At 36.4% G+C, this 27539-nt stretch overlaps 1 protein-coding gene across 1 annotated transcript in view; it reads left to right on the top strand.

Annotated features, from left to right (window-relative positions):
• LOC110218286 (ATP-binding cassette sub-family A member 10-like) overlaps positions 1 to 27539 on the top strand; it is a 126319-nt gene that overhangs the window by 38161 nt on the left and 60619 nt on the right. The window contains exons 11-19 of the mRNA XM_021000906.2: positions 3868 to 3926; positions 13766 to 13876; positions 15811 to 15986; positions 16208 to 16327; positions 16538 to 16676; positions 17297 to 17387; positions 21737 to 21876; positions 22752 to 22871; positions 26085 to 26286. Of these exons, the coding sequence (XP_020856565.1) occupies positions 3868 to 3926; positions 13766 to 13876; positions 15811 to 15986; positions 16208 to 16327; positions 16538 to 16676; positions 17297 to 17387; positions 21737 to 21876; positions 22752 to 22871; positions 26085 to 26286 (1158 nt within the window). The remainder of the gene's footprint in view (positions 1 to 3867; positions 3927 to 13765; positions 13877 to 15810; positions 15987 to 16207; positions 16328 to 16537; positions 16677 to 17296; positions 17388 to 21736; positions 21877 to 22751; positions 22872 to 26084; positions 26287 to 27539) is intronic.

The raw sequence follows: 27539 nt of genomic DNA, 5'->3' as shown, positions 1-27539 counted from the left end.
TAGGGAAGTTAGAAGTCTACATAGAGAAGACAGATGTGAGTTGATTATATTGGGATGATCTCAAAAAATGAAGAGTTGAGAAATAAGAATACATTGGGAGAAGGGGAAAGGGAGAGGTAGAATGGCAAGAATTATCTCAGATATAATCGTACAGGGAAGAGCTTTTACAGTGAAGGGGAAAATGGAGGGGTTAACAAGCAACACTTGAACCTCACTGTCATTGGAATTAGTTCAAAGAAGGAAATATATCTATGTATGTATTTTACACACGTGTGTGTGTGGTGTGGGTGTGTGTGTTTATGCAAAAGAAACAGACAGGCAGACAGACAGGTGGGTAAAAAAAATCTATCTTACCCAACAGGGAAGCAGATGGAGAAGTGATAACAGAAAGAGTGTGTGTGTGTGTGTGTGTGTGTGTGTGTGTGTGTGTGTGTGTGTGTTTGATAAAAGGGAAGCCAGATTAAAGGAGGCAGTGGACAGAAGCAAAACAGACTTCTGAGGAGGAATAGGGTAAAATGAGAGATAAATTGATAAACAGAAGAAAATAAGATGGAAAAAAATACACAATAATCATAACTGGGAATGGGAATGGGATGAAATCATCCATAAAACAGAAACAGATAACAGAATGGATTAAAAATAAGAATACAACAATATATTATTTATAAGAAACATACTTGAAACAGAATGACATGCATAGAGTTAAAAGAAGGGGCTATAGCAGAATCTATTATGCTTTAGCTGAGGTAAAAAAGGCAAGGGCAGGGGCAGCTAGGTGGCACAGTGGATAGAGCACCGGCCCTGGAGTCAAGAGGACTTGAGTTCAAATCCGGCCCCAGACACATAACACTTACTAGCTGTGTGGCCTTGGGTGAGTCACTTAACCCCATTGCCTAGCCAAAAAAGAAAAAAAAGAAAAAGGCAAGGGCAGCCATCACGATCTCGGAAAAAGCAAAAGCTAAAATAGACTAATTAAAAGAGATAATCACGGAAATTATATTTTGCTAAAAGGTGCAATAAACAATAAAGCAATATAACTACTAAATACATATATGCACCAAATGGCAGAGCATCTGAATTCTTAAGGGCACAAACAAATCAATGCAGCCAAAATGAGAAGGAAAACAGGAAACTGGAGGTGGGGCATGGGCAGGGAATCTAAAGCAAGTTTCTCTGATAAAAGCCTTATTTCTCAAATATATAGGGAATTAAGTCAAATTTATAAAAATGAAAGTCGTTCCCCAATTCATAAATGGTCAAAGTTTATGACAAGGCAATTTTTGGAAATGAGACATTCTGGAAGGGATGTGGGAAAATAATGCATTGTTGGTTGAGTTGTGAACTAGTCCAACCATTCTGCAGAATAATTTGCAACTATTACCTAAGGGTAATAAAATTGTGTACATCTTTTGACCCAACAATACCACTTTTAGCTCTGTTTCCCGAAGAAATCAAAGGAAGAGGAAAAGAACCTATATGCACAAAAATATTTATAGCAGCTCTTTTTATGGTGGCAAAGAACTGGAAATTGAGAGGATGCCCATCAATTGTGGAATGGCTGAACAAGTTGTGATATATGATTGTGATTGAATACTAGAGTGGTAGAAAAAATAATGAACAAGATCCTTTCAGAAAAACCTGGAAAGACATAAATCGATGCAAAGTGAAATGAGCAGAAACAGGAGATAATTATACTCAGTAACAGTAACATTGTGATGGTGATCAATTGTGAAAGACTTGGCTGCTCTGATCAATACAGTGGTCCAAGACAATTCTGAAGGACTCATGATGAAAAATGTTTCCCATGTCCAGAGAGAGAACTGTTGGAGTCTGAGTGTAGAATGAAGCATAAGCTCTTTATTTTTTCTTGTTTTATTATATATTTTTTTGCAACATGGCTAGTACAGAATATTTTTCATGATTTCACATGCATAATGATATTATTGATATTATGTTGTGAAGAAGGGGCCTGGAGAGAGAGAGAGAATTTGAAACTCAAAATATTTTTAAAAGAATGTTAAAAGTAAATAAATAATAAATTGAGAAAATTTTAAAACATAAAAGCAGTTGTGGTGAAAGACTAAAAACCATGCCTTATAGGGATCTCAGTAGGTATTTAATTTGTGTTGTTACGTCTTTTTTGAAAGTACCTTTGTCCATTGTGATAAGAAGTTCTTCCATAGTAATTATACCCCACTTCTCTATTTTGCCAGACTGATTTGGGGAAATGAGAAAATGTGGGAGAGGTTGGTGTTGTGACAAAGGGAAAAATAGAAGAGAATCTATATCAATAAATGTGATTTGTCTTCCCACCTATTCACAGCCTAAATATTCTTTGAAAACAACCTTATCATGAAAGTTCATTTTTCTCCACTTAGTAGTATTTTACTTTTTCCAATTACATGTAAAGAGAGTTTTCAATGTTCACTTTCATAAGGTTTTGAGTTTCAAATTTCTTCTCCCTCCCTCCCCTCCACACTCCCCAAGACAGCAAGCAATCTGTTATAGACTATCCATGTACAATCATATTAAGCATATATTAAGATTCATTGTGAATGAAGCCTTTAGGACTATTCTTGCTTTCACTGATCTCTCTTTTCCCTGATTTCTCATGATATTTACCTAAAAACTCAACTAAGTACTTAAAAACCCAAGAACAAAACAATCATTATACTATGTTGGATGTCTCTCTTATATTGTTAGTATTATCATCCTACTGGGGCATAAGTGTCCTGTGGGCAGGGTTCATATATTATGCTTCTCTTGTATCCCCTATAATATTTAGAAGGGGCCTAAACACTTAGCAACTACTTAGTATGTGATCAATGGATAACTTGCTCAGCTACTAATTACTAAGTAACCTTGGAAAATCACTTTACCTTTCTAGGCCTCAGTCCCCTTGTTCATAAAGTGAGGGATTTGGAATAAATGGTCTCTAAGGCAATTTATAAGCTCTAATATTCTACATTTCTATGAATATATAAGAACAAAAGATAAGGATAAAAATGGGCAGTTCATTGGATGAAGAATAAATATCCCCCAAACTTCGGTGGCCCCAATGGGGGCTTATCTGATTTAATATTTTTGAAAATATTCTAGAATAGGTGTTACTGGGGAAAATCTTCAAGATGCCATTAAATTCTCATGGGTAGTGTGATATGTGAAACAGACCAATATAGACTGCAAGATCTTATGGAGTTATATGAGTAACAGATAAGCAATAGTATTTAATTTAGAGAGTAAATAATAAAACTGAACTCATATGATCAATCAACTGCAATCTCAAAGGAGTTATCTAGGTATCTCTGTTGACACATACCTAAAGACATTGTTCTCAAGTCAGAAGGCTCTGGGCAACAAAAGAGAAAGCATTAGCTGATCTGTTGCAAATATACCTTGTTTTGAGGGGGTGAAGGGTAGGTGGAGATAAATGAAAATTAGTATTTAGGAAAATATAAAAATATGAGCGACAGTGTGATGCAGCAGATCTGTATCTCAGACAAACCTAAGTTCAAGTCTCACCTCTGACACCTACTCACTTTGTGACCAGGGCAAGTTACTTCTTAGTACTCTGAGTCACTCTCTAAGACTATAAGTTACAGATGAGTTACCAATGTGTATTTACATATCAGAAATTACCTATGCCAAAATGGCAAATTTAAAACCCACCTGCCCCAACTCTCAGAAAAAAGATTTAGTGTAATTTTTCAGTTCAAATCTCAAGCATATCCCTTTTTTGCATCACCTGTAGGATGTCTGCCTAGAGTCACTTCTGAACTGTACTGTTCATACTTCTGAGTTGGCAGTTTACATTGGTTAAATGACTCGGGAAGGTTATCATCTCAAGATTGTTTAATCTCCTTTCAGAATCCGAAATCTAAAAAAGGAATACAAAAGGAAGCCTGAAAAAGTGGAAGCTTTGAAAGGTAAGAAGAAAAAATGAATTGTTGCAGTAACTTTCAAAATCTGTTTTTTGTAATGACTTGGTCATGGTCTCTGACAGAGCTGACTATAAAAGCGAAGGACTATGCCCTCCAGGATAGAACCTACCCGTGGAATGTAAGCATAATTACTTTCTCCCAACTTTTCTCTTGGCTAGTGCTAGAGGAGTGTACTACTTCCCCTTTGTCATTGTTTGCATTCTGTCCTTCACCAGGAACAGACCAGACTCTTGGAAAATAGAGGAGGAGGCAGTGAATTTGTCTGAGATGCTGCTTCTTACTCATCAAGCATCCTTATACCACTTAAATTTGCTTATTCACAACTCCTCCACAGACTGGAATAATGATCCTAAGTCACTCAATTTGACCTTCCTCTATTTTTGAGGATAAGTTTTTAATAAAATTAAAATTTACATGAACTTTTAAAATATAGCACAAGCCTCTTTAATGTAGATCATCCCTTGGGGGATTTGGGGAGAAGCCTCTCCACCCTTTACTGTTCTGACAATCCAGGCAGAACACATTTTCTCTGCCTTTTCCTTTGTATACTAACACCAACACCAACATTAGCACCAACACTAATTCTCCCTCACAATAACCCCTATGCTCAATGAAGAGCAGACACAAATCAAAAGCAGTAAAAGTAGGTCAGGTGAAATCTATAGTTTTTAAGGAACTATATAAGATCAGGAATTTTGAAAATCTTAAAGAACAAAAAATCTTGGACTGTTTTTCACAATTGGTTCTTAAGCTGTAGTAATATTCCATTATACTCATGTACTGCAGTTTGTTTAGCCTTCACCAATGTATGGGTAGGGCAGCTAGGTGGCACAGTGGATAGGGCACTGGGCCTGGAGTCAGGAAGACCTGAGTTGAAATCTGGACTCAGACACTTGCTAGCTGTATGACTAGCATGTCACTTAACCTTGTTTGCCTCAGTTCCTTATCTATAAAATGAGCTAGAGAAGGAAATGGCAAACTATTCCAGTATCTTTGCCAGAAAAACTCCAAATGGGGTTACAAAAAGTCACATATGACTGAAAAACAACTGAACAACAAATCAATAGGTACCTGATTCATTGCCAGTTTTTTGCTACCATGAGAAGGGCTGCTAGGTAGTACAATGGACTTCAGTAAGTTAGGAAGACTTGAATATAAACCATGCTTCAAATACATAACTAGCTAGCTGCCAGCCCCTGGGTAAGTCACTTAACTTGGGTCTGCTTCCTCATTTTTTTCCTCATTTTCCCTCATCTGTAAAATGATGAAAATAATAATAACACAGGATTGCTCTGAGGATAAAACAAGGAAATATTTGGAAAGTGCTTTACAGACTTTAAAACACTGTTTTCTTTTTTTTATTAATTTATTTTGATTTATCAACAATCACTTCCATAAGTTTTTGAGTTTTAAAATTTTTCTCCCTCTCCCTTCTTCCTCCCTCCCAAAGACAGCACATAATCTGATATATAGGCTATACATATACATTCCTATTAAACATATTTTCACATTAGTGATGTTGTAAGGAAGAATTAGAACCAATAGGAGGAACCACCAGAAAGAGGAAACAAAATAAAACAGAAGAAGAAAATAGCTAACAGTATGCTTCAATCTGCATTCAAACGCCATAGTTCTTTCTTTGGATGTGGAAATCCAAATTTGGATGTATGAAAACACTATGTTTTCATACATATTCTGGTGTCAATGGAAACTTTCTTTCTGCCATTGATCTCCTTAGGCTATGTGCTGAGTAGTGGGATCTCTGGGATAAAGGGAGGAAGCATGACATAGCTCTTTATATCAGGTAAAAGTAGATTCAAATTCCTCCTACCTACTTGCTGTGTTACCATGGGCAAGTCACTTCTTTTTTTTTTTAAATAATTAATTTATTTATTTTTAGTTTTCAACATTCACTTCCATAAGATTTTGAGTTTAAAATTTTCTCCTCCTCTTTTTCCTCTTCCCTCCCTAAGATGGCATGCAATTTGATATATGCTCTACATATACATTCCTATTAAACATATTTTCACATTAGTCATGTTGTAAAGAAGAATTAGAACTAATGGGAGGATCCTTAAGAAAGAAGAAACAAAATGAAACAATAAAAGAAAAACAGAGCAAATAGTATGCTTCCATCTGCATTCAGATTCCAAAGTTCTTTCTCTGAATGTAGATAACATTTTCCATCATGAGACTTTTGTAGTCGTCTTAGATCCTTTCATTACTGAGAAGAGCTAAGTCTATCAAAGTTAGTCATTGCACAATGTGGTTGTTACTATGTACAATGTTCTCCTGGTTCTGCTCACTTCACTCAGTTCATGTAAGTCTTTCCAGATTTTCTGAAATCTGCTTGCTCGTCATTTCTTACAGCACAGTAGTATTCCATTACATTCATATACCACAACTTGTTCAGCTATTTCCCAATTGCTGGGCATTCCCTCAATTTCCAATTCTTTGCCATCACAAAAAGAGCTGCCATGAATATTTTTGTACATGTGGCTCCTTTTCCCTTTTTTGTGATCTCTTTGTGATACAGACCTAGAAGTGGTATTGCTGGATCAAAGGGTATGTGCAATTTTATAGTCCTTTGGGCATAGTTCCAAATTGCTCTCCAGAATGGTTGAATCAGTTCACAACTCCACCAAAAATGCATTAGTGTTCTAATCTTCCCACATCTTTTCCAACATTCATAATTTTCCTGTTTTGTCATGTTAGTCATAATAGGTGTGGTGTGATACCTCAGAGTTGTTTTGATTTACATTTCTCTAATCAATGGGCAAGTCTCTTCTTAACACTCTAAGCAGCTCTCTTAGATTTTAAGTTACAGATGAGCTGCCAATATGCATCAGTGGACAATGATTATACGTCAGAAATTGGCTAATCCAAATGGAGTTACAAGTTCATAATCCAGCATTGCTGTTTTAGTCTGTTTCATAGCATAATTCAAAATTGCTTTTTAAAGTAGTTGGACCAATTTCCAATTCCTCCACGTGTTAAAATTATATCTTGTTCTGGTACCCCTGACCACCTCCCCACACCTCTCTAAATCAGTATGGTAAATTTGTAAGTAGCCAATAAAAAGTGGTAATAGCAGAAAGTAAGATTGTAAAAGGGAACCTTGAAGTTACATGCAAACTAACCCAAAAAACAAAGGAGCATAATTTACAAATTGCATCATATATTAAACAAACATCACATCCTGGTAATATGCACAGAATCAGGGGAAGCCATCTAGACTCTGCTGTCAGGGTTGTTTGGTCCTATTACGTAAATCTTAGATAAGTTCCAGAAGACCAGCAGTATGTTGAATGGTGCTGATAATTTGGAGACGATGTGGACATGTTAACTTTAAAGTTTTACCAACAACTTTAAGAAGATTTGCATATGTTAATGAATCCCAAGGTGGCACAAAAAACCCTATAAAATGAGACCTCAAACCTCTAATTCCTACTCTCCCATCTCCTAAAGATCCATGCTACTTGAGTGCCCCCAACTCTAATGCATGGGCGATTGTCTGTGCCTCTTCCCTTCCCCATGTTCTTCCATATCACTCCCTGCCTGCCTTCACTACCCAATCTCCTATCCCCACATCATCTGCTTCTGTTATCCTTTTTGCCACCTGTTTCTATACTGTATATGGCTGTTCATCCCTATACTCTCTGTACACTCTCTCTTTTTAATAAAAGTATAATTTCAATCTCACTCCCTACTGCCATGATGGTCTTTCCCAGTGAGTACTTAAATGGGGCATGCCTGTTTCATGTCATAATTTCATAAATTGTTTCCAGCAGTATGTTAATGTGCCTGTCTTTCTGCAGTCTTGCCAATCCTATTGCTATGTTTTCTCATCTCCCATTTTCTGGATGTGAGGAGAAACCTCAGTTACTTTGATTTGTATTTCTTTTTTTATTAGTCATCTGAAACAGTTTTTCAAGTGGTGCTTAATAGGGCTGAGAAATGGTCAACATGATGTTTGACACCTGACAACTCTAAGAGAAATGCCAGGAGCAGAACAGAGGTCTGTATGTAATATTTGTCAATCTAACCAAGGCCTTTGATACTGTCAATAGTGAGGGCTTGTGGAAGATCATGGCAAAATTTGTTTGCCCAGAGAAGTTCATCAGTATTGTATGCCAGTTTCATGATGGCATCCTTGCATGGTTTTTGGATAATGCACAAATGTTCTTGCATTTTCCCGGTCACCAACGAAGTGAAGCAGGGATGTGAGCTTTCTCCCATGCTTTTTAGCATGATGTTTTTAGTGATGTTGTCAGATGCCTTTAATAAGGATGAAAACAAAATCAAGGTCAACTACTGTATTGGTGGTAAATTATTTAACTTGAAAAAGTCTACAAGTAGAGAATAAAGAGGATAAAGAGTTGGTGCATGACTTTTTGTTCACAGATGATTATTCATTCAATGTGGTCTCTGAGGCTGAGATTTAGAGTATGGATCAAATTCTCTGCCCCTGTTGCTAATTTTGTCCTAACAATTAACATGAAGAAAACAGAGGTTCTCCACCAGCCAGCACCATACCATCTATACATGGAACCATTGGTTATAGCAAATGGAGACATGTTGAATGCTGTGGATAAGTTCACTTAGCTTGGCAGTACGCTTTCCAGGGATGTACACATAGATGGTGAAGTTGACACATGCATTGCCAGTGCTAGCTCAGCATTAGGGAGGCTCTGAAGGAAAGTGTGGGAAAGAAGAGCTATTAGGCTGCCTACCAAACTGAAGATCCTCATTGTCGTATGCCAATGAAACCTGGACAATCTACCAGTACCATGCCAGAAAATGGAACTGCTTCCACTTGAATTGTCTTAGGAAGATTATGAAGATCACCTGGCAAAATAAAGGTACCAGACACTGAGGTCCTTTCTCAAGCTGAACTGCAAAGCATTCAAACTCTACTGTGGAGAGTGCAACTCTTGGGCTGGCTATGTTGTTCAAATTCCAAATGTACATTTGCCTAAAAGGCACTTTTTTATGGAGAACTCACATAAGGCATGTGCTCATATGATGGTCAGAAGAAGCAATACAAGGGCAATATTAAGGTCTCTCTGAAGAACTTTGGAAACGATTGTGAAATATGGGGGAAACTGGCACAGACTACCCATCATGTGTGCCCACATCAAAGAAGGTGCTATATGTACTTTATGAGAAAAACAGAATTGAAATAGTTCAAAAGAAATGTGAGATGTGCAAATTTAGAGAAATCTCCATTCCAAATATTCATATGGACTATTTGTACCTGACATGCGGTAGAGCCTCTGATCAGCCATAGCTAAAATATGTACCTTGACCTCAACATAATGATGTCATTTTGGTCCTCCTTGAGAACAAAGGACAAATAGCAAGTTTGCTATTCATTTTTTGTGCACTGATTGTTCATTTCAGATTGTCTTCTCCTTTTTACATATTGCTCTGCTTCACTCTCAGAAATATAAATTCATAAGGAAGAAATATCAGCTAGAAGGATTCTTGTTTGGCTGTAGTCACTGTGTTGCAAACAAGGAGGAGAGTCTGACCCTTGTTCTTACCATGATCAGTCTCCATTCCTTTTGTTTCCCTTTTTAATTAAATATTCTTTTAAAATTACAAGCATTTATTTTTCTCTCCCTCCTCCCCTGTGGTGGTGAGAGACACTCATAATAAATGTGAATAATAAAGCAAAAACAAATTCCCACATTAGTCTTGTCCAAAATTCAATGTCTCATCGTGCATATTTGGTCCATAACCTTTCTGTCAGGAGGTGGGTAGCATTCTTCATCACCAGTCTCTTGGAATCATGTTTGGTTACTGCACTGATCAGAATTCTCTAGTTTAGTTTTTTCCAGACTGCTTTCAATTTTTACCAACAGTTTTTTCCTCAAACAGTGAGCTCTTACTCCAATAGCTAGGATTTTTGGAGTTTCTCAAAGACTAGGCTATTTTGTTTTCCTCTGTATGTTGCATATCTAATCTGTTCTGCTGATTGACCTTTATTTTTAACCAGTACCAAATCATTTTGATGAATACTACTTTGTAATGCAGTTTTAGATCTGGTACTGATAAGTTTACACACACACACACACACACACACACACACACACACACACACACACTTTTCCACTCCTGTTTTTTTTTCATCATTTCTTTTGAGATTCTTGACATTTTGCACCTCCAGATGAATTTAATTTTTTTTTCTAGCTTTAAATCCTTTGGTAGCTTGATTGGTATAGTGCTTAATAAGTAAATTAATTTAACATTACCATTTTATTATACTGACTCATCTTACAAATGAGCAATTCATATTTCTCCAATCATTTAGGTCTATCTTAATATAAAAATGTTCTGTTGTTGTATTCATATAGTTCTTGTATGTATCTTTGTAGTTATACTCCCAAGTATTTTGTAAATTCCATACTTTATTTTTTAAATTAATTTTTAATTCAATTTTTTAAAAAAATTGAGTTCCAAATTCTCTACTTCCCTCAAGCCCCTCCCCTCCCCATTGAGACAGCAAGTAATATTACATGAAGTATACACATAAAATAATGCAAAACATATTTCTGTATTAGCTATGTTTCAAAAAAAGCAAGAAAAATATTATAATTTAGAGTATTTTTCATATGACTATCTATAGCTTTGATTTCTTCTTCTGAAAACTGCCTGTTCATATCTTTTGACCATTTATCAATTGGTCCATAGTTACTTTAAATGGAATTTCTCTATCTCTTGTTGCTAGTTTTGTTAGTAAGATGAAGAAATGATGAGTTATGTAGACTTATTTTACATCCTACCACTTTGCTGACATTATTTAAATTAATTTTTTAGTTGATGCACTATGATTCTCTAAGTAAATCATCATACATAAATTTACATATAAGTTGTTTATAAAAAGTAATAGTTTTATTTCTTCTTCACCTGTGATTATTACCTCAATTTCTTTTTCTTATCTTATTGCTATATATAGCATTGCTAGAACCATATTAAATAAGAGCATTGATAATGGACAACTTGGATTAACCCTTGATCTTAGTGTAAAATCTTGATTTATCTCTATTATGTGTAATCCTGGCCCCTTGTTTTCATGTATGTGTGCGTGTGTGTGTGTGTGTGTCTGTGTGTATATGGGTGTTATATCTTGTCAAAAGCTTTTTCTACATCTGTTGAATCATCATGAAGTTTTTTTGTTATCCTTATTATTAATATAGTCTATTATGTTTTTTGATTGAGCTCGTTCTTCTGGGAGTCCTGTGATCTTTAAGTTATCTTTTTATCTTCTGTCTTAGAGGCCAATCAATTTGATCTATATTAGACCTGTAAAAGAGCATTCATATGCCCTTTTCAGGTTATTTTTCTTGCTACTTTTTCTTGCCAAATTTTCTTCTGCTTCTGTATATTTGAGTTCCAAATCTTTCATTCTCTCTTTCAGAGACTCTTCCTTTTGTGTAGATATTCTCCATAATGCATCCTAATTTTTATAATCTGGTGTTTGTATCCTTTGATTCTTCATTGAAAGCTCTGATTTCAGACCTAAATAAAAATTACCAGTGCATTAACTTTATAAATTGATTTTGAGATTATATTTTTATGATCATCTTTAGATCTAATATTGTACAGTGACTATATCTCCCACTAGTAAAACTCTTTTAATTCATTTGAAAATATTTTTAAGTTGTTCTGTGTTTTTGATAGGTTAATATGCACAGAAATGGTATTTTTAGTCATGATTGAAGATAATATTTCTTGTTTTATCAACTTTTTTCTGGGTTTCATTTGGAGTTTTTTTCTTTGTCAAGTATTTTTTACTTTGTCTTTTTTTTTACTTTATCATTTGCTTTAAAAAAAGTTTTACTTTATGAAAAAGTACTTTACTGTAACTTTTAAACTTTATACTCTTTTACTTTGCTGTATTGCAAGTTAAAGTAATTGATGTCATTTTTTAAATTTTGCTTTATTGAAAATGTAAGCAATTCATTACTTCAGTTTTTTGTTTGAGTCCTCTTGAATATTCCAGACTTCATCTAATCTGGAAATGCTGATATTTTTGCCTTTTATGATACTAATTTCTTTTCTAAGTTGTATACACAAATCTACTGTTTCTAAAACTGTATTAAGTAGAAGTAGCGGAAATGGGTAACTCTCTTCAACTAATAACTTCTTATTAGCACGTCAAATATAAAAGATTTGTACTATATTCTTTTGAAATACATGAGAAGAAAATAATATTTTTTGAAATTAATGTGTGTTTATTTTTCAGTATTCATTCCATAAGCTCTTGAGTTCTAAATTTTCTCCCCTCTCTCTCCTTCTCTCTCCCCTAGATAGCACCCAATTTGATATATGCTCTACATATACATTCCTATTAAACATATTTTCACATTAGTCATGTTATAAAGAAGAATTAGAACCAAGAGGAGGAACCACAAGAAAGAAGAAACAAAACAAAACAGAAGAAAAAAAAGAGCAAATAGTATGCTTCGCTCTGCATTCAGACTCCATAGTTCTTTCTCTGGATGTGAATAGCATTTTCCATCATGAGACTTTTGGAGACGTCTCAGATCCTTGCATTACTGCAAAGATCTAAGTCTATCAAAGTCAGTCATCGCACAATGTGGCTGTTACTGGGTATAACGTTCTCCTGGTTCTGCTCACTTCACTTAGCATCAGTTCATATAAGTCTTTCCAGGTTTTTCTGAAGTCTGCTTGCTCATCATTTTTTACAGCACAGTAGTATTCCATTACATTCATATACCACAACTTGTTCAGCCATTCCCCAATTGATGGGCATCCCCTCAATTTCTAATTCTTTGCCACCACAGAAAGAGCTACTATAAATATTTTTGTACATGTGGGCCCTTTTCCCATTTATATGATCTCTTTGGGATACAGACCTAGAAGTGGTATTGCTGGGTCAAAGGGTATGCACATCTTTATAGACCTTTGGGCCTAGTTCTAAATCACTCAGCAGAGTGGTTGAACCAGTTCAGAACTCCACCAACAATGCATTAGTGTTCTAGTTTTCCCACATCTTTTCCAACATTTATAATTTTCCTGTTTTTTCAGGTTAGCCAATCTGATAGGTGTGATGTGGTACCTCAGAGTTGTTTTGATTTGTATTTCTCTAATCAATAGTGATTTAGAGCATTTTTTCATATGACTATAGATAGCTCCAATTTCTTCATCTGAAAACTGCCTGTTCATATCCCTTGACCCTTTATCAATTGGGGAATGACTTGCATTCTTGTAAATTTGACTTAGTTGTCTATATATTTTAGAAATGTGGCCCTTATCAGAAACACTGGTTTCCCAGTTTTCTGCTTTCCTCCTACTCTTGGTTGCATCTTCCTTCCTAATCTTGGTTGCAGATTTTTATATGTGCTTTTTGCCTATGTTTCTAGAACTATAAAAATATCGTTGAATCATGCACTATTAGATCTGAACAGCAAACCATTTGGAATCATTTCATTCCAAAGTTTTTCAACCACCTTCTTCTATATGATATAATCCTAATGTCAACATTTTGGTCTACCAACTTATGGTTCAGTGGGATAAAGTGCTTGGCTTGGAGTCAAGAAGACCTGAGTTCAAATTCGGTTGCAGACATTTACTAACTGTGTGACCCTGGGCCAGTCACTTAATCTCTGTTTATCTCAGTTTTCTTATCTGGAAAAAATGGGCATAATAAGAGCACTTTAATAATAGCTCCTACCTCCCAAGGTTGCCTTGAGAATTAAATGAGATAATAAATATTAAGTGTCAGTATCTGGCATATAATAAACACTACATACATGTTAGCTATTAAAACAAAATAATTTTTATTTCAATCTTAGGTTTGCAATTGGACATCTATGAAGGCCAGATCACAGCAATACTTGGTCACAGTGGAGCTGGGAAATCAACACTAATAAATATTCTTAGTGGGTTATCTGCCCCAACAAAAGGTGAGTGATAAGTTGCTCAACCACAAACTGATTGATAAATAGATCAAGGGATATGAAAAAATTATTACTAATTTCACATGAAGAGGCAGTGTGGTTGAATAGAAAGAGCCTTTGACTAAGAGTCAAAGCACCAGAATTCTCATGCCGTCTTTGGCATTATGTAGCTATGTTGCCCAAGACACTGAATCTATCTGAGGCTCAGTTTCCTTATCTGGAAAATGAGAACATTGGGCCAAATGATCACCAAAGAATTCACATTGAACACTAAGGTGTTGTAGAGACTGAATCATGGAATATTCCCAACCTAGTTAATTCACAGTGGTTAGCAGAGGTCTGGCTGAGCAGAGAGCAGCAGTGACGTGGTGAAAAGTGTAGTTGGGACAATTCATAAGATTAAAGAATGAAAGCTGGAAGGAAACTTTGATTTCTGAAAATTGACTATTAGAAATGACTTCACATTGAAAGTGGAGCTGAATCATTTAAAAAGCAGGGATGAGTGCTTTCCAGATATAAGGGATCACCTGTGCAAAGGTATAGAGGTGGGAATTGGAAAGATTAATTCAAAGAATAACTAGGCAAGTTTGGCTAGAACTTCTTGTGTGGTCAAAGGGACACAATATGAAATTAGTCAGGAAGATAAAATTGTGGAGGGCTTTGATTCCAGGGTGAAAAATTTGAATTTTATCATAAAAGCAATAAGTAGATATTTAGCATGGATTGACATAGTCAAACATGGTTTAGGAAGACTGTTTTGGTCCCTCTGTTAAAGACAGCTTAGGAGGATGGAGACTACCAGGAAGGAGAGCAAATAGGGGAATAACAAGCAATAGTCTAAGTGAGAGGTGAGGAAGACCTTCAGGTAGAGTGCTTGTAGCACAAGTGGAGAGAAGGCAACAATTGTCAGAGATGTGGTGGTTGGGAACTTGATTTGCTATGGGGTGCAAGGAAGGGAGAACAGTGACAGAAAACTGTGGTTTTGAACTTGGGTGACTAAAAGGATGTTGGTTATCTTGACCGTAATAAGGAAATTTGAAGGAGGTAAGGGTTTTGGGGGAAAGGTCTTGACATGTTGGTTCTGATATAACAATGGGACATCTAGGTGGAGATGTGCAATAGGAAGTTGGCAGGAGAAAAGTGGATATATAGGTATGAGAGTCATCTACCTAGACATGAGATTGAACTGATGGAAGAAGAGCATAGCACCAAGAGAACATAGAACAGAAAATGAAAGTTTTCTAAGTTTGGGGGAGACCTAGGCATATTTTTAAAGAATAGAGGAGGATATTAATAGATTGAATAAGAGAGGGAGTAGAGAAATAGAAGGGGGGAGGGAGGGACAGAGAGACAGAGAAAGAGGAGAGGGAGAAACAGAGAAGGAGAGGGAGAGAGGGAAAGACATACAGACAGACACAGACACAAACAGAGAATGACTGAAAGGGGAGGTTACCTCAAGCAAGTTATTTAACCTATCAGAGAGACTTCATCTTTTAAATGAAGGAGTTGAACTAGAATCAGGGGTGGGGAACCTGTAGCCTTGAGGCCACATGTAGTCCTCTAGATCCTCAAGTGTGTCCCTTTGACTGAATCCAAACTTCACGGAACAAATCCACTTAATAAAAGGATTTGTTCTCTAAAACTTGGACATAGTTAACAAGCTGTACCCAAGGTCTAGAAGGCCCATGTGGCCTTGAGCCCCCAGATTCCCCACCCCTGATGATGTCTAAGGTAAGGCCTCTTCTAGTTCTAACATTTTGTGACTGTTAAAGATATTGTGGCTCTCTCAACTGACTAGTTTTGCAATCCATTATCTATAAAATAATGCATGTTTTGAATGTAATGAGTTTGCACATACAGTGAAATTTTTTCCCAGCTGAACAGATCCTGGAATTTAGCATAATACCCAAATATTTAAATTGTTTAAATGTCTTTTGTAGGCTCTGCTAGCATCTACAGTAACAACCTCTCTGAAATGACGGAATTAGAAGAAATCAGGAGGATCATTAGTGTTTGCCCACAATTTAATGTGCATATTAATTTCCTTACTGTGCGAGAAAACCTCAGGCTATATGCTAAAATCAAAGGGCTTCCACCAAATATGGTGGAGCAGGAGGTAGGTAAACATTTTAGGACAGATAAATTGGTGAAGATTGAAATTATTCATCCATGGAAATCTGATTATTTCTGCTCAGGTATCTATATAGGAGTCAATTGATAAACTCTAGGCAGGGAGAACCTGGAATAAATTTATCTACATTTAAAGAACAGTGAGAAGAAAGAGCTTATTTGAAAGCATTTTCAGGTTTTTTGAGTTTGCTCTGCTCTCTTGGTTAGGTGCAAAGAGTTTGTCTGGAATTGGAAATGAAAAGTATTCAAGACACCTTTGCTGCAAACCTAAGTGGTGGACAGAAAAGGAAGCTGACCTTTGGTATTGCCATTTTAGGTGATCCTCAGGTATGTCGGATTGAATTATAAGGTTTCATTCTAAAGAAAATGAAAAATATAGGAAGGAGGCTATTAGGAAATGCAATGCAATCTTTTTGGATTTTTTTCCAAACTTATTGTGCACACACACATACACACATTTTAAGACTTGTATGCTGCTTTCCAAAAGAGTCTCACTTTAAATCCAAAGGTCTTTTTATTTGCTTTCATCCTTTGTAGGTTTTGTTGTTAGATGAACCAACTGCTGGATTGGATCCTTTTTCAAGGCACCAAGTATGGCAGCTCTTAAAGGAACGCAAAGAAAACCGTGTGATCCTCTTTAGTACCCAGTTCATGGATGAGGCTGATCTTCTTGCTGGTGACACTCAGTTTCTTTTACTTTCTATCACCAAGAATCTGGGGAATCAGGGAAGCATGGATCTTATCTAGGGCCATGTCTACATTGAGAAACGCAGTGATAGAAGATATGAGAGCCTTGTTTCCATATAAATGTCTGCAGTATGGTAGCACTTTTATTTCCAAAGGTATACTGGTGACTACATCAGTGAATTGAATCTGAAGGCCCTTTCATTTATTGTAAATTTGCTTGGCAAGCAGCATTAGAAAAAAAAAGATTTGTATTTTGTTTTCTTTTTTTATCAGAGCAGTCAATTTGAAAACTCTAAGTCGTAGTATTTGGTTTGATACCTTGCCTTCTCCCCGCAAAAATGTATCCCCTCCCAAAAAGTTCTGGATAATATAAAAATAACCTAGAAGTCATGGCTAGCTTTAGAATGCATCATATTTATCGGGCTTCAGATTAAATCCTGCATTTTAACTGTAAGTGGTATATTCAATAAAGTGAGAGTGCAGAGCAATCACTTCAAGCCGACCCTATAAATTCCACCTTGTTCTTCACCTCCCCCCACCCTTCACACAACATTTCTAAGTGAAGAAACAACTTCCTAACCTACTTTATCATTGCTTTCTTTTTGCTAGATTGGAAAGTCTTTATATCCAGTGGGAGACTGAAGTGTGCAGGCTCTTCTTTGTTTCTAAAGAAAAAATGGGGGATTGGCTATCACTTAAGGTACTACAACTTGAGGAAGTTTAAGGATTTGTTGTATCAATACTTCTAGGTATTTAAAGAATATAACTAACATAAAGGATACTCCTTGAAGTTTGAAGCACATAATTTTAAGAAAAAAAAACATTTATTATTCTACACAGCAGAAACCACATATATGGAACTCATTACCAATAAGCAAATCTAAAGAAAGTCTGAATTAGCCCTGAGGGGCCTCAGGTTCTGTATTCAACTCAAAGAATCATTCTTAAACTACAATAGTAAGAATTACAGCTTTACTGAAGTGATCAAGAGAGAAGATATTAGAAAGTAAGGATCCCTGATAAGAAGCCAGACTTTATAGCAGTTATAGCCAAATGCGGGGTCAGCAGACATGGCTCCCCATGTGTCTCTTTAGCCCTGATGGATACTTGTCCTAAGTGCCAATAGCAGCAGCCCATGAGAACAGTAAAGTGCTTGCCAGGTCAAAAGAGCAAAAAAAATTTCCCTCAGAATTTCTCCTATCTCCCTCATCCAATAGAAAATGACCTATCATTCTGTGGGGAACTGGATCAATTGTCAATATAATTTGTATTTTTTCATAAAAAAAGGAGACTTTCTATGAGAATGTACAATTTTTTGACTGGAGGCTTTATGTCTCTTTTCTATATGGGCTGCAGCCATAGAGGTATTTCCTCATTCTGATTTATGTAAACAAGAGGGACAATAATTGAGATTGCTTCAGGATCTGAACAAAGCCTGCTACAAGGTACAAGAAAGCTTTAGATGGAGTCTTAAAGGATGTATGAGTAATAGGCAAAGAGTAGCTGTCATTACCAACCTTTTGAGGTCTGCATTATGAGGAGACTCTGGTCCATGCAAAACATATGTTACCATGACTGTTAGGGAGAAAATATTTCAAAAAAAAAAAAGATAGGTCATTCTGACTCAAGGTGGTGGCTTTTATGACCTTGCATTCTCATAAAAATTCTTATTTTTTGTTTGGGTTTTTTTGTTAAGAAAAATGAAAATAGTTCTAGTTTGAGTATTTTTGTTGAATCAACGATTCCTTTACTATAGAGTCTAACATATCTCTATGCCTTGGGCAGCTAAGTGGCACAGTGAATAGAGTGCTGGTTCTGGGGTCAGGAAGACTCTTCTTCCTGAGTTCAAATCCAGCCTCAAGTGCATACTAGCTTTGTGACCCTGGGCAAGTCACTTAATGTATTTGCCTCAGTTCCTCATCTGTAAAATGAACTGAACAAGGAAACGGCAAACCACTCTAGTATCTTTGCCAAGAAAACCCCAAATGGGGTCATGAAGATTCTGATATGACTGAAAGATGACTGAACAACAAAGAAAATGTCAATACCTATTCAATATCATCTGTTTGAGAACATGGTCAAATTCTGAATATGGAAATGTAGACAGACTCTTCACTTCTGTGATTATAACCTTTTAAAACAATGTTATCACAATACCTAATAGTATAAGACAGATTTTTGCATTTTATAATGTCCCTTTCTGATGTTACACCCTAAAATGTGCTCTTCAAGTTCACCTATCCCATGGGTCACATTTATTTCTAGGTTCCCAAGTTCTGTAGAGGTTTCTTAGGCCATAGTTGCTAAAAGTGAGATGAAATCTCAAGCTGTGATATTTAGTATATTTAGTATGGCTTTGCAAAATAATACAGAAATAACTTATTAGGGATGTACAGCTATCATGGTCACCATTTCCAGGACATGCAGAACGATAATTTCTATTTCTTTTCTTGTTGAAAGAACACTATTATTTCATATCTTCCACCTTCTCATTTATTATACTTCTTGGAACCAACCCCCAACTGCTAATGAAATAGTCACTTATGGTTTAATCTAAAGTTGCATAGCAGAAATATAGTCTCTATTTTCTACAAAAATCTCTGTTCAATATTTGTATCCCATGCTGTTTGTATCATGGTTTCTCTCCTGTTTTCTTCATAAATTTACATAGGATACCTTGCTGGTATCAGCTAGTCAAGTTAGCAAAGAATAAAGAGCAGGGATCACCCTTGCTTTCAAGCCATCTCATCTACTGCATGCTACATGCCAACATAGGATCACAGATTAGAACTACAAGAGAATTCTGAGGTCATCTTCTTCTACTTCTTTCTTATACAGATGAAGAAACTGAGGCCCAGAGAGATTAAGTAAATATTTTTTGCCCAAAGTCATGCAGTTAACAAATGGTGCTATAACTCCAAGGCCAGCAATCTTTCTGTCCTCTTTAACATATCCATGGGGAATCTTCAATAAATATTTATTAAATTCCATTATTTATGAAGCCATTGCATTTTGGGGTGACCATTCTCAGTGAAGAGTGTATCTACTAGAAGAGATTCAGGAGAGAGACATTTGTGGTGGTGTTCAGTCATTGAGTCATGTTCAACTCTTTGTGATTCCATGAACCACAGAACGCCAGGCCCTTCTGTCCTCCACTGTCTCTCAAAGTCTGTCCAAGTTCATGTTCACTGTTTCTATGACACTATCTACCCATCTATCCTCTGCTGTCCTCTTTTCCTTTTGCTTTCAATCTTTCCCAACAAGGTCTTTTCCAATGAGTCCTGCCTTCTCATTATGTAGCCAAAGTACTTAAGCTTCAGCTTCAGTATTTGACCTTCCAGTGAATAGCCTGAATTAATATAAGCACTGATTTGATCTCCTTGCTGTCCAAGGAACTCTCAAAAGTCTTCTCTAGTACCACAATTTGAAAGTGTCCATTCTGCAGTACTCAGCTTTCCTTATAGTCCAAGGACATTTGTAACAGTTAAGAAAAAAAATCTCTTTCCCCCAAACCTCGAACTTGAATGCAACTTTGCCTTCTGATTTTTAAGAGGAGGATTTCTTCCTTATCATAACAATAATAACTCTCATTTATATACTGCTTTAAGTTTTGTAAAGTACATTATATTTATTACCTCATTTGTTCCTCATAACAACTCTGGAAAGTAGATGGTATTATTTACCCCATTTCATAGATGAGGAAACTGAGGTCCAGTGAGGTTAAATGATTCGCCCAGGGTTACATAGCTGAATGTATAATCTCAGTGTTCTTTTATGAAAATTAACCTGCCACTCAAGTGAGGAAGCCCCCACCTCGCCTTCATTTGAAGAAATAGTATGTTCCATAAGTAATTAATGATTGACTGGGCTAGTTGCATAGAGGAAATTAAAATAGGTCAACTATATGTGGATACCTTAGAATCGTCTCAGCTTGTCACTTGTTGAATGAGGCAAGAACTTCCCCCCACACACACATTTTCATGAATTCAATTACATTCAACAGCTCTTTTATTGGGTGCCTCCTATGCTCAGAGCATTGAAGTAGCGTGGAAGAATAAGGGTAACCAATCACTACTCTCGTTAAGTCATCGTCTAAGTGGGGTTTATGGCACATAGGAAGGAAAGAAGAAAGGAAAAAGGGAAGAAAGGCTTGGAAAGAAAGAAAGAAGGGAGAGAGGAATGGAGGGAGGAAATAAGTATCTTAAAGTACCCACAATGTGCCAAATACTATGCTAATATAGTAACTAATTAATATTATTATCACCATTTTACAGTTGGGGAAACTGAGGCAAAAAGAAGTTAAGTGACTTGCTCAGAGTTACACAGTTAATAAATGTCTGAAGCTGGATATTTAGCTATATCTTACTGACTCCAGGCCCAAAGCTCTATCCACTGGATCACCTCTGAACATCTAAACACTATTAAAATTGACAATGTTCTGTTACAGAAAGGGTCTCCAGAGGAGTCTGATTGGGATAAGTAGCAATTGAGATGGGCTTTAAAGGATGTGTAGGAATTCATTAGTCATTGGAGTTACTAAGAAGAAATTCATAGCTATGCACAAACAGTAGCATTATATTTCCTTAGAAATTCTAAGGTCAGGTTTGGAACACTTGATAAATAATTTTGTCAGGACAAGGGGACAGAAATGCAGGATGACAAAAGGAAGGAGAATAAAATAAGGTAATAGGGATTAGAAAAGATGACCTGGAGGGCCTTTCTAGTATTAAGATTCTACAATTACGTAAAAAGTTATTGGATGACAGTTACATAATGAAACCTATAAATCATTACTCTAGCTCTTTCCTATGACTATGCCTGCTCTCCCCCCAAATAATACATTTTTTCAAAGCCTGAGATTTTGTTTTGTTTATACACACACACACACACACACACACACACACACACACACACATTTATTTTAATCTTCTAAAAATCCTAGTAAAATGTCATGAGCACAATAAACATTTAATTGTTTTTCTAAGGTGATGGTGATGATAAAGACAAATACAAATAAGTTATGCCCATTTTTTCTTTATCATATTTCAGTTTGCAAAGAAATGAATCTTGTGATACAGAGAGAATAACATCACTCATTAAACATCATATTCCTGATGCCAAATTAACTGCAAAAAGTGAAGAAAAACTTGTATACACATTGCCCTTAGAAAGGACGGCTTTATTTCCAGGTAACATAATAGGGGTAATTAAAAACAAAATCTAGAAATAATACTAAAATGAGAAAACAAATTTTGGGGGCCAATTCATTTGAATAAGGATGAAAAATTACTATTTGAAAAGACATTGGCAGTTTTAAGTATGTGTTGAGAAAGGTGATCACGATGGTTAGGGGGCTTCAAATTGTTAAGGATATAAGGATAAATTGAAGAAACTTAAGATTTTTTTATTTTGGATAAAGGAACACTCACAGGAGGTACGTGATAACTATAATAAGGAATTTGAAGCACTAATATGAGAAAGAGGGACTGAACTTCTGAGGATTTCTAGAGGGCAAAAACTATAAGTTATAAGTAAAAGTTTCAGAAATACAGATTTTGGATTCATACATGGAAAAATTTGCTAATTATTAGAGCAGTCCAAAACTAGGTTCTATAGCCTTAAAAGGTAGTGAGCTCCTCATTACAAGCAGACTTGAATTGGAGATCGTACTGTAAAATGAATTCTTGCTGGTTTGAAGTATGTAACCTCTGAGACCCTTTGCAAGCCTGAGATTCTTTGAAAGTTGCCTTGTACCAATGAAAAAATGTAGGCCAAAAGCACTAGGAAAAAATTAACCATTGAGATCCTATAAAAATTTGAAAGTAATACATTTAAAAGTTGTCTATTTCTTATGAAAAAATCTCTAGTAAAATATTTCAATTACTGTTTTGTATACTTTGAATATAATAAAAATATTTTAGATCTAATGCATTATTTTGGGGGGAGTTTTTTCTATAGAAAAATATTAATCCAAAATACCCATTTTTATTGATAAATATATTCATTCTCAGACTCAGTAAAAGGGTTTTTTTTATGGTTTTAACATGTTTTGGTGATTCTTTAGACCTTTACAGTGATCTTGATGATTGTACTGACCAAGGCATTATGAATTATGGTGTTTCCATGACAACTCTGACTGAGGTATTCTTGAAACTAGAAGGAAAAACAGAAACTAATGAAACAGGTAAAAAAAAAGTCACATGCATTGTAATTTAAAATACAAAATATCCTCTGATGTTTATAAAAGTTACTCAGATGTCCTGACTTTCAAGGGCTCCAACCTAAGACCCAAAACTGTGAATCTACTTCTCCACGTTTCCCTGACCACCTTTCCCCTGCCCAACAACATATTATCTAACTAATTATGATATTCACAAAACATATTTATCTGATTCAGAGTAAGGCATTAATAATAGTTAACACTTCCTAGCCATTTTGCAACCATTGCACCTATACTCCAGCCATTCTCCTCCCACTGGAACCTGCACTCTTCCCCTCACCCTGGGCTCTAACAGGGGAGCTTTTGCCCTGTCTTGCTCCAATCCAAGCCTCCATGTCACTTCCTGGCTGTTTCCAAACTATGTCACCTACAATCCAGCCATATTCCTCACCTTCCTCCCACCAGAAGGTAATCCAAAAAGTAAACTCTGCTCTGATAAGTGAGCTTTTTCTTTATTTGTGCCTGAAACTAGGCCCCCATGGTGACTTTTTGGCCATTTCCAAACTGTCATCCTGCAGGTTTCTTCCTCATAACTTCCCCTTCATGTATGTCTTCCCCCTTTAGAATGTAAGCTTTTTGAGAGCAGGAACTGTAGGAGGTTGGGAAGAGGGATGAGTTTTGAGGGAAATATGAGTTCCATTTTGGACATGTTCAATTTGATATGTCTGAGGGACATCTAAGTGGAAATGTTCAATAATCGGTTGATGATGTATGATTGGAGCTTAGGAAAAATACTAGGAATCATCCACAGAGAGGTAATAGTTGAACCTATGGGAGCTGATGAGATCACCTAGATCAAACCTTTAGAGAGGGAAAAGAAGAGGGTCTAGGACAGAAGCTAAGGTAAACTACAGGAAAGGTTTGTGACATGGGTAATGACCTGAAAAGGAACCCAAAGAAATATTCAACCAGGTAAGAGGAGAAGCTAGAAAGGATAATTTCATTTTTTTAAAAAAAAGGAGGAAAGAGTATATAGGATGAAGAGAGAGTCAACAGTATAAAATTATTCAGAAAAGTCAAGAAAGATGAAAACTGAGAAAAGGACATTAGATTTAGCAAATAAGAGATCAAAGGTACCTTGGAAAGGACAGTTTTTCAACTAAGTATTACAAACATCTGAGGTGTGAGTAAAAGGAAAGGAAGTGGAAACAACAAATACACATGACTTTCTCTTTTGGTGATGATTTATTATGCAAGTACTATGTACTAAGGCACATATATACAAAGATAAATTTGACATACTCAAGAAACTGATTCTTCTAAGTTACATGCAAAAGTTCTCTTGTCCTTTTGTTGTTGTTCAGTTGTTTCAGTCACGTCCAACTCGTTGTGACCCCATTTGAGGTTTTCTTGGCAAAGGTACTAGAGTGGTTTGCCATTTACCTCTCCAGCTCATTTTATAGATAAGTAAACTGAGGCAGACAGGGTTAAGTGACTTAACCAGGGTCACACAGTGAGTGTCTGAGTCCAGATTTGAACTCGGGAAGATGAGTATTCTTGATTCCCATCCCAACAATGTGCCACCCAGCTGCCTCTTTCCTTTTGTCCTAGAAGCACGCAATTCAAGTATTTATTAAGTATTTAAATTATATGCAAGAACGTACTGTGTGCCAGGCACTGTGCTAACACTGGGGATACAGAAAAGAAAAAAGACAGTGAGTGCCTGCCTAATAAAGGAAGTCAGGAATGGGGCAAAGAGTGTAGTGGGGTACTTGGCACAGGGACATGATCCTCCATGGAATCAAAACTAAGCAAGAGCTATTGATGGAAAGCTGAAAATTACCTGGAAATTCAGATTTCACATTCTATATAGGAAGCTAGGGGGCTCAGTGGATAGAGTGTCCAGGGTTCAAATTTGGTCTCAAACACTTACTTAGCTGTGTGACCCTGGGCAAGTCACTTAAACCTGTTTACCTCAGTTTTGTCATCTATAAAATGAGCTGGAGAAGTAAATGACAAACCTCTCTAGTATCTTTGCCAAGAAAACCCCAAATGGGGCCTTGTAGAGTTGGAAATGACTGAAAAATGACTGAAGGACATAAAAGAAGGCTTTAGTGCTCTACTCTCTAGCCCTTCAATCAGAAGGAAGAAGAGGCTGGGAAGTTGAGAAAATGTTGAGTATGATAACTAAGTCAATCAGCAGGATGATGAGATTTTAGATGATCGGCTTAATCTGGGTGGAGAATGATGGTCCAAGTAGAGCTGCTGATAGAAATTTTCCGTATGAGAGCAGTTACCTTGATGCTGGATAGGGAAGGGCCAGTATAGCTTCCATCACTCACCAGAAATCTCAGTAATATGAAACTGTCTCTTATTTTAGCTAAAGCAGCACCCTGTTCCTCTGCCACTTTCATAGGGTGGGGAGAGCAAGCGAACATTTAGAGTTAGCCATGTAGTTGAAAAAGTCAGTTCCTTTCAGATGCCAAAATGCTGTCACTCATAACAGTTAACTGAAAGCAGACAGAGAAATATCTGAGTACCCTTTATATGACCAATATTACACAGACAGAAGCAAACCAGCCACTTCCCTCAAGATGATTATATTCTACTAAAGGGATACAATATCTTCATCTGTAATTTATTTATTGTTTTAGATGTTTCAGTCTTGTCTAACTCTTTGTGACCCTATTTGGGGTTTTCTTGGGAAAGAAATTGGAGTAGTTTGTTATTTACTTCTCCAACTAATTTTATAGATGAGAAAACTGAGGCAAAGAGGGTTAAGTGACTTGCCCAGGGTCATACAACTAGTAAGTGTCTGAGGCTGGATTTGAACTCAGGTCTTCTAGAACTGGTGCTCTATCCACTGTGCCACCCAGCTCACCTTGTAATTTATGTGCGTATATAATTTGTGAAATGACCTCAAAAATGTTTGTAAAAGAACTGTAGCTTTTATGTACATTTTACCTTCTCTACTAGAGTATAAATTCCCTGAAGACATAGACTGTATTTATCTTTTTTCTTTCCTTCACTGCCTATCGCCATACCTTGGAAATACTAAGTGTGATTATTGAATTTAATTAAAATAATCAGTCTTCATTTGTTTCCTTTGTGATTTGAGTTGACACTATAAATAGAATATCTGAGACCTCTTTTCAGATACCCCTAAATTATGTTTTCAATCCTATTTTGTTTATAAGGGATTTATTTTGTGTTGTACTTTTCTCAATGTGTCTGCAGATTTTGGCAGTGGTGGGCAGGAGCAAACAGAAGTCACCAGACATTTTGAAAACCCTGTTGAACCAGAGCAAACTTTCCCTTCTCTTCCTGGAGAGAAGATGGAGACAGTCAGTGGTATGGCTCTCTGGAGACAACAGATTTGTGCAATTGGAAGGGTTCGTTTCTTAAAATTAAAGCATGATGGGAAAGCTGTTCTGTCATTGTGAGTATCAGAATCCTTATGATTTATTTAAGGTATAAATATACATTTTTGGTCTCTGAAAATGTTTCCTCTATTAAGTCCTACTCCGACGCCTTGTCATGGTGACCCTGGATTCTTGAGGTCTATACCAGCTCAGCGTGAGCTCTAGCAGCTTTTACCATGTTTAAAAAGACTTCAGGTCTGGTACAGGCAACAGATTATTTCTGTTTTCTGAGGATCAGCTAGCTAAGCACAGAGATGCTCCTCAGCAGTAGGCTGATTGCATGGTGACCAATACTTTTGCCATGAAACAAAAAACTGTTTCCACCCTATAGAGCTCCCTGTCTCTTCTGTAGCGACAGTTGCGAAGTGATAGGAAAGGAGACAGATGGTGCTAAAAGTCTGTAGTCTTTAGTCTTTAGATCATTTATAAACATGATCTTAGTTGTTGGTACTATATGTGAAATCCTTGTCCAGGGGCCAACTAATAAACACACCACCAGAAGAACTAAGTTGCATCAATCTTGATATCTCTCTATAAACAATAACAGGAGACAGAAGGAAGTTTCAGTTACAGGGAAAGTGGCTCAAAGGCTCTTCTTCATAAAGGAACAAATAAAGGAGTGGGAGAATTTGGTTTTATTGAATCTAATGGCAACAAGAAACAACATACCATGGGACATGATCATCCCATATTGTAGTACTAATGATGATCATTTGCCCCCCAAAATGTTATTATGTAAATAATTGTCCCTTAGATGCCATTTTTTCTCCAGAGGATGGAGAAGTTCAGAAATTATAAGAATGATAAATCAAGAAATGATAAGACCCAATTCAAAGTCCAATCTAAGGATTTCTTTATTGATGATGGAGTCCTTTCCACATGCTCCTGTTTACAAATGACATTATGTTGTTTGTATCTAACATTTCAGACTATTATAAGTGAGATCTGTAATCACTGAGTTAGGTCTAATTTTCTACACAAGAGAATTAAATGGGTGAAAAATGCCTGTGGTTCAGAGTATGACATACAGCTGAATGAACAAGCTATAGAGTTTATCCATTGACATATATGTTTTTATTGGCTTTTTTAAGGCAATTGAGGTTAAGTGACCTGCCCAGGGTCACACAGCTAGTAAGTGTCAGGTGTTTGGTCTAAGGCCGGATTTGAACTCAGGTCCTCCTGACTCCATGGCTGGTGCTCCATCTATTGTGCCACCTAGCTGGCCAATACATATATTTTAAACAGATTCTAGAAATGGGTATGGAATCAA

Source organism: Phascolarctos cinereus, unplaced genomic scaffold (genome assembly GCF_003287225.1).
Source record: "Phascolarctos cinereus isolate Bilbo 61053 unplaced genomic scaffold, phaCin_HiC Scaffold_5;HRSCAF=322, whole genome shotgun sequence".
Classification (NCBI taxonomy): domain Eukaryota; kingdom Metazoa; phylum Chordata; class Mammalia; order Diprotodontia; family Phascolarctidae; genus Phascolarctos; species Phascolarctos cinereus.
This window is presented reverse-complemented; position numbering and strand designations above follow the sequence as displayed.